General features: G+C 47.6%; 1 protein-coding gene across 1 annotated transcript in view; it reads right to left on the bottom strand.

The window, feature by feature from the left end:
* Positions 1 to 8,911: 8,911 nt before the first annotated feature.
* The window catches only part of MAPKAPK3 (mitogen-activated protein kinase-activated protein kinase 3), a gene marked incomplete at its 5' end in the record, with an annotated part of 12,774 nt that continues 9,627 nt past the window's right edge, over positions 8,912 to 12,058 (bottom strand). The window contains 2 exons of the mRNA XM_010193416.1: positions 8,912 to 9,277; positions 10,744 to 10,824. Of these exons, the coding sequence (XP_010191718.1) occupies positions 9,119 to 9,277; positions 10,744 to 10,824 (240 nt within the window). The remainder of the gene's footprint in view (positions 9,278 to 10,743; positions 10,825 to 12,058) is intronic.

The following is a 12,058-nucleotide window of genomic DNA, read 5'->3' as shown; positions in this document are numbered from 1 at the left end:
TAGCAAATTATTTAATATAAGTAAATTGATTCGATATTGACCATTTAAACAGTGGGATATGAAGCCCACTCATAAGCCTACGAATTCCAGCAGTTGACAAAATATTTCATGTAAAAAAAGTAGTTTCTATAGTATGGGTAAAGGGAATATATTAAAGATGCTAAACTGGGAAGAGAATGGGAAATGTAGGGCAAGGGCAAAACCTGCAGTATTTAGAGCAGCAACAGAGGCAACAAATACAGTTTAGAAACTAACATCAAAACAAGCAGTGAAGGTTCATATCACAGCATCCCAGAATGTGAGGAGCTGGAAGGGACCTGGAAAGCTCCCCCAGTGCAACCCCTGCCAGAGCAGGATCACCAGAGCAGTCACACAGGAACACGGCCAGGGCTTTGGGTGTCTGCAGACAAGGAGACTCCACAACCTCTCTGGGCAGCCTGGGCCATGCTCCATAACCCTCACACTCACAAACTTTGTCCTCATCTTCAGCTTGAACCTCCTGTGCTCCAGCTTGGGACCACTGCCCCTTGTCCTGGCATATCCAAGATATCATCACATCCATCATCATACCCAAGCAGAGTCAAGGTCAATCCTCCCATTTCTCTGTGGAACAAAGCAGTGTCACCCACTTCTCCAGGGAGCAAGAGCACGGCTGACAACCCCAAAGACCATCGGAACTGGAAATGCGTGCTCTGCTCCTGCCAAGAGGAGCTGTGGTGTCACTCACTGCTTCGAGACCGCAGGGGAACACTCTCTGATGCCGTGGTCACCTTGCAGCTCCTCAGAGATGCAGGGACGCCTGTCGCTGTGTTAAGGCTCTGCAGGTCCTGTCTGTGGGATTTCACTTCTGGGGGCAGTGTTGGAGCATTTTCCTCACTGTTTTGCTGTTCCCTGGGTGCTAGAGGACTGGGAAGGAGTGAGCACATACAGAAGGTCTGCAGGTCAGAAGGGTTGGCTTTCTTAGATGGCAGAAAGGAAAAATTTGGAGGAATAACTTGGAAGGAGTAAAAAGAAACTGGAAGGAAGGAAATGAGGGATCCAAAGACCACGATCCTAGAGATTTGCAAATGGGATCATCTCATGATCACACACCTGAGCTGATTAACTGTGGCAAGGCTGCCAAGACTAATGGGAATGCCCACTTCTTTTCTTGCAGTTGGTCCCTCTGGCCCAATTGACTGGGAAACACCAGCATGGTACAACAGCACAGCCAACGGAGCGTGGTTCTTCGGTATAACTGAAATAGCTGTGCCTACCCAGAGCATTGGAGGAAGTGGAAACAGAGATGCATGGACTGGGCTGGCTTGGGATGATGGGGTACAGGTACGTGAATACAGAGTATTAACTCAGTATTAATTTCCCCTTTTAACTAACTGAAGTTATGCCTTCACTATAAAGCTTAAGCTGCCACTGAATTACAAGTAAATAAATGTAGAGCCAGGAGAATGTCAGTGTCTGTGATTTACTGTTGCCACAGTGAGGATGGCAGGGGCCTAAGGGGTTCCTTGAGGTGTCCCCCTCTTTGCACAGAAGAAAAGTATTTTTTAATTATTTTTAAAGGTATTTGGCGTACTAGTTCAGAGTTTTCCAATAATCATAAGCTAGCTTTTTGCATGAGAAATCAACGACTGTGTTCTAGGTATAGAGGAAAGGAATTTAAGGACTTGTCTGATTTAGCTGCAGGGGAAGCAAACTACCAGAGTTGTTGCAGCAAATCTCAGCCTTTTCTTTTTTATTTTTGAAGGAGTGTTTTTTAACCTTTTTTATTATTTTTTCTTAGTTAGAGGAAATATTAGCAGAGATTGATCTGGGCTGATGGCTGAAGAAATTATGCTGTAGGCAAGCAGAGCAAGGAAACCGTCTTCACTCCCACTCTTCCCTCTGTCCCTGCGGATTTAACCAAGACGCATGTTCAGATTCTGAACTGGCCCAGCTCATTTCGCTCTGTACTGAAATGAAGTATTCCACACAAAGACCTGAAAGCCAGGAGGAGGAAATCAAAGTATTTCTGCTCTAAGCGGCTGCTTCTCAGCGAGATAATGGACAACTGGCCCCAAGAGATTTTGGAATAACAGTCCTGTGACCCAGGACACCAGCACGGTGCTTTACAGAGTTGAAAGCTTAAATCCCATGGGAAATAGGATTTTAAAGTAACAGAATTTCCTAAGAAATGGAAACGTTTATTCTGCATAAAGCTGAGGTCTCCATATAGCAAAGGTTAAAGCATCCCATGCAGGAGCTGAAAGGGCCAATGTCTCTACTTAACTCCCCATCATTCACCCCGGGTTTGAGAAATGATGGTGAAGGAAGAGCACAGCCTCGGGGAGAAGTCTTGGTGAGGTGAGCAGGGCAGAGCTGCTCACCACGCCACCACGCAGGGGATTTCTGTGACCCTGATGGAAGACGAGCACCCTTTGGGTTATCCCCAAAGGAGGCACCCATCAACACTGCAGTGTAAACCCACAGCCCAGTCTCAAACAGGAGAAAAAAGTATTAAATCCTAAGTGGGTTCGTGGTTTTGAGGATGTCTCCTACCACCCTCAGAGGGTTATTTTTCCTGCTGTTACCCACTGCTTGGAACTTTCCTCCTCACCATTTTACATACAATGTAGTGCCTTCTTTCCTGCCAGGCAGTGGGATTCCTTGAAAACCTTCCAATACCTTACACCACGAGAAGTCCAGAGATAAAAGAAGAGGTGGTACAACTGCAGCTGAGCCAAAGAAGAAAAACCATTGCATTGCGGGACATTCGCCTTCAGAAAACTGCCTGGATTTCTACAAGAGCCAAACCCACAGTGAGGAAGTGCAAGAGAGCAATGCAGAATGTCTGAAAGCAAAGAGGAAGGTTCCCCTCACCTCGACAAGGTTTCTGCAAGCAGAAAGGGATCTCACTGTCCAGCTTTGGGAGAGCAGAACTTGGTCTGCAAAGCGCGTTTGCTCAGTTATTAGTCGCTCCAAAGAAGAGACCATTTATTGGGTACACTGATAGCATTTCCTCTAAAGTCTCTTTTATAAACATCAAGCTGAGCCTCGCTTTAGACTGCCTCAGAAAGAAATGGAGTCTGTGCTGTGTGTCTATCTTGAGGGGAACAGAATTACTTCTGAATTCGGGACCTGCTCGGGGCTGGAGCAGCAGCCAATACCCCCAGCAGAATTTCCTGCATCATTACTCAAGTGGTAGCATTTTTATTAAAAAAAAAAATCTCAGTCCTCCTCCCCCACCAGAATTTCTCTCCTAACACTTTCCATTCTAATTTTAGCCTTTTGAGAAGTTTCTTTTCCAGATCAGCCCACTCTTTTTCACATTTAAATAATTTCCAGGTTTTTTTAGAGCTCAGCTTTAGCAGGTGTTTCAGTAGCTAAGCAATAAGAAATCTCTTGAGACCCTCTTCCACGTTTCCCAAATGGATTAAGCCTGGAAGTTTTGGGAGAACAATGTTAGGCAAAATAACCTCGCCATTTAATTTCAAAACTCGGATAAAACTCCTAAGACTAAAAGGACACACTCGCCGAAGAGCGGCACTTATGACCACCATTAACAAATAAAGAAGGTGCAATAAGAAACAACTGCTACGCTGGCGACACCAGTAATTAACTTGAATGCAGCAAAATTCAACAGGAATAAATTTAGAAGCTTAACATGGAAGAAAATGATGCAACTCCTCCTTTTTTTTGAGTTATTCAGCTTCAGCGCAGCCCCAAGACCAAGAATGCTAAATGGTTTGCAACCACAGACCAAATAAGCACATTTCAGTGGCAAAAAGCAGTGGAAAAAACCCATCATGCTGTCAAAGCAGCAGAGACTTTCCTACTAATTTGGGCATGCAGCCTCATCCAGCTCAAATGTGTTTATTATCAGCTCTGGAAGCTGAACCGAATCAAGGCAATGCCTGTACAGCATCCTCAGGTGCCACCCCTCCTCAGGTAAAAGGCAGCCTGGCCCTTCATGTCACCTCCAGCTACTGGAAAGCTGCCTTTTTCTCTCCTTTGGCTCCTGGAAGCTAAGAACCACGGCAGAACATTTCAGCAACTGCTGGTTTTTGCAGTCTCAAGCCCTACGAGGAAGCGATGACAGCGATGCCTCTGTGCCTCTACGCGGTCAGAGCAAACCTAGGAGATCTCGAGGCAGGAAACCTTGAAATAAACCATCACAGGTTTATGTAGGTGTGCATCTGCAGCCACAAGATCGCTGTCCACATCTCCCTAAGGCATAGGAACATTCTCCTCCTCTAGTGGTAAAAAAGACTTCAAAAGAGTCAAGTCTATCCTGCTGTGTCTGTACAGAGGTAGCTCCTGCAGTGAGAAACCAGGGTGGAGTAGGACACAACAGCAGACATTGCTCATCTTATTCTTCAACATGACACATCCCCAGTGCCCTCCCTCTGCCCCGGTAAGTTCTTCTAACCACACAGACTCAAAATAATGTTATTCAAGCTGTACTCAAAAAGCATTTTCTCACTCAGCACAAAGATTTCGGGAAACATTTCTTCAGCAAATGTCATCATCCAGGACTGCTCTAACCTCAGTTTTCCAGATGTGGGATGCGTTTAAGTTTGTACCTGCAGTAAACTTGCCTGTTAGCTTGCAAGAAATGTTGACAATTATTTCTTTTCCTTTGAGGTTTCAAGTACGTGCTCTCCATCTTCCAAATGTGCTTCCTTGTCTTCCTCCTGTGCGGGCTCTCCAGAAGAAAATTAACTATGTCCATTCTTGGCCATGCAAGCTCCACTGCTGCCAACAGCCAGGTGAAGGGGGGCAATACTGGAGCCCAGGAAAAAGAGAGTTCTGCTATTTCCACAGAAACCCCCAGAAGCCAGAAAGGAGTTCTCCCACGTGTGGATTCGTTCCCTGCTTGCCTCCGCTCCCTGCGGTTTGCTGGTGAGCATGAAGGGGCCCTGGTGAATGCGCTGGGGTGCATTAGGGTTTATGAGGTGTTAGTATGTTATTTAAATGCCTAGGTGCATCTCCTCCCATTCAGTCCAGCAGAGCTGGCTCCCATCACTGCCTCCATCCCTAGGCTGTGCATGCACGTACATCAGAGCAGCTGGACGCTGTTAACAGCTCCTCCCTACCTCCAACACAGGGTGAACAGCGAGGTCCGCAGTAGCTGTACTGCGATTACGTCCAAGCAATTAAAAGCTTCGGTTCTCTCCTCCTCACTAAACCCTTCCTTTTCTCACAAGTGCCTTTGTCTAAACGTGGGCCAAGTAAAGCCTGAACTGAAAAGAGGACGGGAAATTAGATCAAACTGAGGATGCGGCGTTTTCGTCGTCCCTCACGTCAGACAAGTCAGAAGCAGTTTCATAATTGGGCCTCTAGACTCTAGGCAGTGAAGTGTTAAGAGAGAAAAGCAATCCCAGGGCTGCACGCTGGGTTCTGACAAATAGGAAAAACACAGAAGTAGGCCAAGAGCTCACCATTAACGCCAGTTTCTAATTGTACCGAGTCAAGAAAAGGCTCGCCACGTGGCACGTGGTCAGACAGGTAAGAAATCGTATAGCAAGAAACAGAAAAGTGAGGGAGGGACTTTTCCCCGTGCTCGTGTTCACACTTGTGTGTGACTTGCAAGAAGTGCACTTGGGAGTGAGCGAGCAAGAACGCCCAGGGATGAGGGCAGAGAAGCACAAGGGGAGGCAGCGGCCCATAAGCAATCGCTATGAAAAGGAATGGGGGTGGGGAATTGTGCACAGCCCTGTTTTAGCTTCTGCTGTAAAAAATAAATAGACCTTTTAATGTGTGCTCTCCGTGAAGCCTTCTCTATTGACCATTCATTTCTTCTTTCCCTTCCCAGCTCTTTACCTCCTCTATATGGCTGATGAATATGCAAATACATAATCAGTTCTATAATAGCCTGTCCTTTCTAAAAACAGGCTATAAATTTGGATCCGAAGCAGCAGGTTCCAAAGAGACTATTATACTATATGGCTGGGGGAAGAGGCGAGATCCAAACACCACCGCTAGCACACCAGAGTTCTTTATAACGCGTGTGAATGCAGCCAGGAGGCGGGCCCTTCGACTACAGAGCCAGCAGCCGGAAAGCAAAGCTTCCCTGCAAAACGTACGCCCCGATCTCATCACAGGCTCCTGCAGGGCCAGCAACAGGCAGTGCTCCCTGCAGGCCTTGGCAGGGACGCCGAGGGGACACAGACCCCCAGATGCCGGAGGGTTACAGTTTTAACTGACGGCAGCTCCCGGGATTGCGGGAGCTCTCGGGAGAGCCCAGGGTTTGACGCCGATGGGGATGTCCGGGTGTCGCACCCGGGCCAGCGCCCCGGGCCCCCCAGCGGTTGCAGAGCGGCAGCGCGGCCAGGAGGGGGCGCTGCGCCGCGGGCGCGCACACAGACAACGTGAGTCCATAGGGGCACAGGTACCTGCGTCCGGACACGGCCACCACGGGCACCCTCAGCTGCAGGGGCAACGTCCGCACCCCCAGGGAGGGCTGGCAACAAGCGCAGCCCCCCGAGCTGGTCCCTGGCAGGTTCGCACAGCTCTGGCTCTGTCGGAGCCCTGACTCCCTGCTCCCGCTGGGACAGGAGGCAGCTGTGTCACAGCGGGGACAGCAGCCATGCACCGCACATCAGCTGCTTCCCAGCTCCCACAGGATCGCCTCCCTTCTTGTGTAAATTGAGTACAAACCCTCCTGTGCAATACACTTCCACGTCTGCCATTTCAAGGCCCTCCTCAGGTTCCCCCCAGCATTCCTGTACGCTCTGACTGCAGGGCAGAACACAAGAACTGCTGGTCCAAAGTTAACGAGACGGGATTGCCACCCAGGGCCTGCCCAGCGCATCAGCTCATCGCTGCTGCTCGAGCTGCAGAGCAGCCAAGACTGGAACCCCACAGGGAGGAACCGGGTCCAAATGTGCTTTACAGCTCCCTGTGGAAAACGACTCAGGAGCAGATACAGCTCTTGAAGGTCCTGATCTGAGGAGCAAGAAGGTGCCAGCTGGAAACTGAGAGCTGGGTTTCAACACCCCCCTACCCAAGGCAGCCAGGACATCACCACTTAATGCTCAGTTAACAGGTTGCCCTATGAACTGGGGCAGCGGGAGCACTTGGCATCCTGATGGGGCACAGGGGTGGGAGGGTAGGAGCAATCCAGACAGCACCCTCAAAAAATATGGATGAGGGGATGGAAACTTGGATCTGGCTCTAACCCCGACCGTTGCACCCTGAACATGCCACAATTCTTCATTCATTGCATTATCAGCTACAGGTAGAGAATAATATTTGCATAATTCATAGGAGTCAAAAGATAAAATAGACAAGACATGCTGCAGTCATACAGATACCCAGACAAACGTGAAATGATTTTAACATACAACTCTGCAGAGGTCAGTATGTAAAAATAACCTTGGAAACTCTTAAATCCTCCAAGTCAGGTAACCACTGAACGTGGACATCACTGCACACCTCCCTTCTCTCTTTTCCCATCGCCTTCAACACAGACGCACCTCCCAAAGCAACACAAACTGCAGCATCTCAGCAAGAACGGGGATGACAGGAGGGGATGGTGTAACACCATTTATTAAAATCAGTTTATAAAACCCTAGGCCCATTTCACAGAGGTCTCATCCAACACTTGGAAGATGGGAACAGGGCTTCCCAGACAAGGTCCAAAGCCCGGAGCTGATTTTTGGTGGAGGTAACAAGATCTACGTGGCAGCCAGATCCGGTGATTCAGATCCTGTCTGAAGCCTTGGTTTCCTTTTTGTCTTTTGAAACTCTTCTGATCTCATCAACACCCCAGCAATCTGTGTGCCTACCACAAAGCAGTTTTTACCTGCACCACTGGAAGCACAGCATTTACATCCCAGACACTGATAATCCTTTCACAATTGTTTGCTTCACCTCAACCAAAAAAAACACAACCCAAAATACAGTGAGAGGAAATATTTTGATCACAAAGTAAAACAAATCATCAAACCAAGGCTAGGCTGTCATAAAACAAGACTTAGAATAGGACAAAAAACCCCAATGGGTGGGTGTACTTACGGGTAACCTCCCTCAGGTGGTGGAAAACCTTTGGGTCCAGACGCACTGACAAAACACTGCAACCAAAGCAGCATCCCCCCCCCAAGCCCAGCACCCCCAAATTTGCGATGATGAGCAGGTCCCAGGCACAGGATCTGGAGGTGAGCACCAGAAGGGGTGCTGCAGACACCGAGGTCCATCGGTGGAACAGGCACTTGCCCCCTCCTCCTGAACTTGAGGAGTTTCTCCTCCAGAGCAGTCCCCTGTCCACAACTGCACGTTCAGCTGCACGCCCTAGAGGTTGTGGATCCGAGAGGAACAGCAATATTCTCTGCAGGGCACTTTCAATTAATTAATTCCTTATTAAAGCTCTTCACATGAAGTACCATGTAAATTAAAAACTGCAAGAGAGAGGCCTGTCAGCGGCAGACACAACACAACGGGTGCAGTTCAGAAAACTTACACCTTATCAAAGGAGAATCCACAACAAACCCAAATCTCCACATGGGACTACGTGAAGACTTCATGGAAATGGAAATGTACGGATGCTTTTTCCTGTAACAGGAAGGACTGTTCAGGCTTTAGGTGATACTCTAGCTATAGGAGGTAAGTTTGGAAATACTGACTATCCTTACCCATTCTAACATGAAATACTGTCCAGATGCATCAAAAGCAGAACTGCATCTGTGCTACTTGTGTGAAGAGCAGTGACATTTTCTCCTTTCTCAGTGTTCCTGGTTGAGCTACTAAAGCACTCCTAGGAGAACACCCAGAATTTTCTATTCCCACATTTAAAATGGTAGCACAAGTTACTCTGGTAGACGGCTGCTAAAGCCTCAGCGCACTGGTGTGCTGAGAGTGCCTCCTGCTCTCTCCCCTCCTCCAGGACAGTGAAAGCCAAACAAAAACCCGTAACATCTCTGGTATTACTGCACCTTCCCTAGAGACACACAACAGAACCATGTCATACGTGTCAGCCTTTAAAAGCAAAGCCCTGATTCAAGCTATAAAAACGTTGTCCTCTTTGCAGGACAGCTTCTTCACAGTCTCATTGCCTTTGCGGTACAGGCTGAGTCGATCACACTGATTTTAAATTGTTCCTCTTAACTTTTACCCTCCACCCACAGGTCCTTGGCTTCTCTTCTCATTGGTTATTGCACCCTGGGGCTGCAGAAGAGGTGCCTGCCTGCTTCTGCTTCTTACGGCGCTTGTACAGCAGGCGGTTGTTGGATGTTTTCAAGTCCTTGATTTTCACCTGATCATAGTCCACCCTCATGGTAGCCAAAGCGCTGGTCATCTCCTCCTGAAACCAAGGAAGCAATTTATTGTGAACCCTGCGGCAGAGAGCACCCAGCCACCCCCCAGTACTGCCAGGAGACGGACACCAACACGAGCCCTCTGTTACACCACGGCTGGACCAGCTGAGCCCTTTCTGCTGCACTGCACTATGACCAAAAGCTTCGTTCTACTCACAGACTCATTCAGGAGGAACCATTCACAGCGTGTTTCCCATGTGAGCAGGCAGGACCACGCTCTGCTGGCCTAAATTCCACCATGTCCCTGTGCTCAGCGTTTCTTACTGCCTGGCTCTGGCCTTGGCCAGCTACTGAGTCTGGGCTCCTCACACCAGAGTCACAGCGCTGCTTCTCTTGCTCTGCTACCAAGCGCCGTTAGCAGGAACTAGAACAGAGAGTCCACACAAAGTGGTTGAAAAGTGTGTGTGCCAAATTCACAGGCTTCCTTAGCTTGAATTAACCTTTAAGTGCACTTTTTAATAAGGCTTTGAGCAAAAATCTGCTTAAGTAAATGAATGTCTATGCATTTAGTTCAGGAAAGAGAAAAACCATTAAATACTATGGGAATCCCAAGGGAATACCGCGAGGACCTACACAACACACAGGTGTAAGTTCTCAGAAACACGGAAATAAAGAATTCCAAGTGAAAGTGTTTGGTCTCTTTGACTTGGGAGGCTAATGTTGCTTAGCTCCTATGACATTTTACCATTACATAGTTCATCAGCTGAGACCATATATCAGCAATGTAAATAAAATCACTACTCAGTAAGGTACACCACAGGAATGTTGCAATGACCAAAATGCCAAGCACTGGAAGTACAAAAAGTTCAGAATCAGTTGTAAAACCACGCCAAGCTGGTGAAGGCCAGCAGGAAAGAGTTAAAGCTTGCAAACAACTTTCAGTCTGCCCTATAGTTTCTCTGTGCAGGAAGCATTCAACTGCCATCAGTACAAACAGTACGTGAGGTACCTGGTCAGATTAAGGAAAAGCCAGCTGTATTTTATCACCCCTTGCCAAATGTCACAAGAAGACAAGGCTACGGTTATTTAATGCTGTTTTAAAACACAAGAGCAGAGCAGAGAACCAGAATGCAGCTCAACCCTCCCACCCCGTCCCCCTGCGTTTTCAGCATACTCTTCACTTTGCTAGATTGAACTTCAAGCTCCCTCAACGCCACCCTTCTCCTTTGTGGTCACGTACAGTGGCTCAGCAGGTAGCATCACGAATAACTTCGATCACAAACATGATTTCTGTTGGTATTTGGCACAGCTGTAAGGCTCAAATAGTATTCTTTTTAGAACAATTATCACAGATACCACTGTTCTCACCAGGACTGTCTGTGCTTCCCTTATCGAACACGGTTGCATTCCAAATGGCCACAGTCTCCAAGGCAATAAGCAGACACAGAGAAGCCAGCCCATCTAATCTCTGCTCAGCCTTGACTTCAAGAAATGTGAACTAGGACTGACTCACTTTCACTTCATCCCAGTGGTCTTTATCCTCCTGCAGGACCCGGGCAGTGTGAAGAGGAGTTGCTGGCACTGTCATCGATCTCTGAGGAAAGGGAAAAGTTACCAAAATAAGTGTTCTGCAAAGTCACGTTTGAGAACTGACTGCTTGCTTTTCTGTACGTATGGAGGACATGGAAGTTTATGCAATGTCCTTCAGTGGCTTCAGTCACTCCACAAGCTAATTCCTGTGTGGGGTAGAACAGGACTACAGACCCCACACAACGGTGTCTCTAAGAACAAAAGGAGAAAGAAATCAGCACTGAGTTTGTCTCACTCCGCTCCCTTCCAGTCCAAACAATAACCCTGTGTTGGAGAAATTTTCACATACATTTTAGATTTTAACTGCCATTTCACTACTCATTAGTCGATGTTTTAAAGTGGTTAATTTGACCTTTATCTTCTAGGATTTGCCACAGGAGAAATTTTCCTGTACACGCACATTAAATGAGATTACCAATTTATCGGATCATAAGTGTGCCCCAAAGAGGAAATGATACTGGGGCACAGTTTAGAAGACAAGGCACTGCTTGAGATGCACTTCTACATAAAATTGAGATCTACGCTCACCTGCCATGAAAGATCAGCAGATACATTAAATTAGGATAAGGTACAATTTCTAAAGCACAAAGCACAGTTCCTTAGCTAAATTCAGCAAGAATCATAATATTTCTTGCCAGCCCATAACCCAAACGATAAATTCATATTCTATCTCCCTTATGCTTTCTACTCAAACCTGATGTCTACCGCAGTGGCGTCCTACACCAGACGCAGCCGCACGTCAACAACCTCTGAGGAGGTCCCCGTGGATGTCATTGCATTACAAGCTCTGGGAGCAGTGCTCCTACTCCTCTGAGCTAACAGCACCGCTGCAGCAGTGACAGAAGTGGAGGCACAAATGCACCCTCTGGCCAGGGTACAGCTTCAGCAAACAGAGAAATGGGAAACCAGCAGCCTGGATGTGGTGGTGTTCCTGAGCAGGCGTTGAAGGTGCTCTCCGTTCTGCTCCTTCTTGTTAAGTAAAGCTTTGCTACAAGCTAACCAGAGGATTATGTGCTCCACCTAAAGTGACAGTTATACACAGTCCACAATACTGCTTCTTCCATCCATCTAATGAAGAAAAAAGAGAAGAGACAAACCCCCCTCTTCTACTGCCTGTGCGAGGCATCTCCCCATACACGTCCCCACTAAAGGATTTAGGAAAAGAAAAGAAAGAGCACAGACATTTGCTATGGTGGACTTGCCTCTCCCTCCTCCTGCCTGATGGGAACAATGGGTTC

The sequence above is a fragment of the Mesitornis unicolor genome, unplaced genomic scaffold (assembly GCF_000695765.1).
Source record: "Mesitornis unicolor isolate BGI_N332 unplaced genomic scaffold, ASM69576v1 scaffold8261, whole genome shotgun sequence".
NCBI lineage: Eukaryota > Metazoa > Chordata > Aves > Mesitornithiformes > Mesitornithidae > Mesitornis > Mesitornis unicolor.
This window is presented reverse-complemented; position numbering and strand designations above follow the sequence as displayed.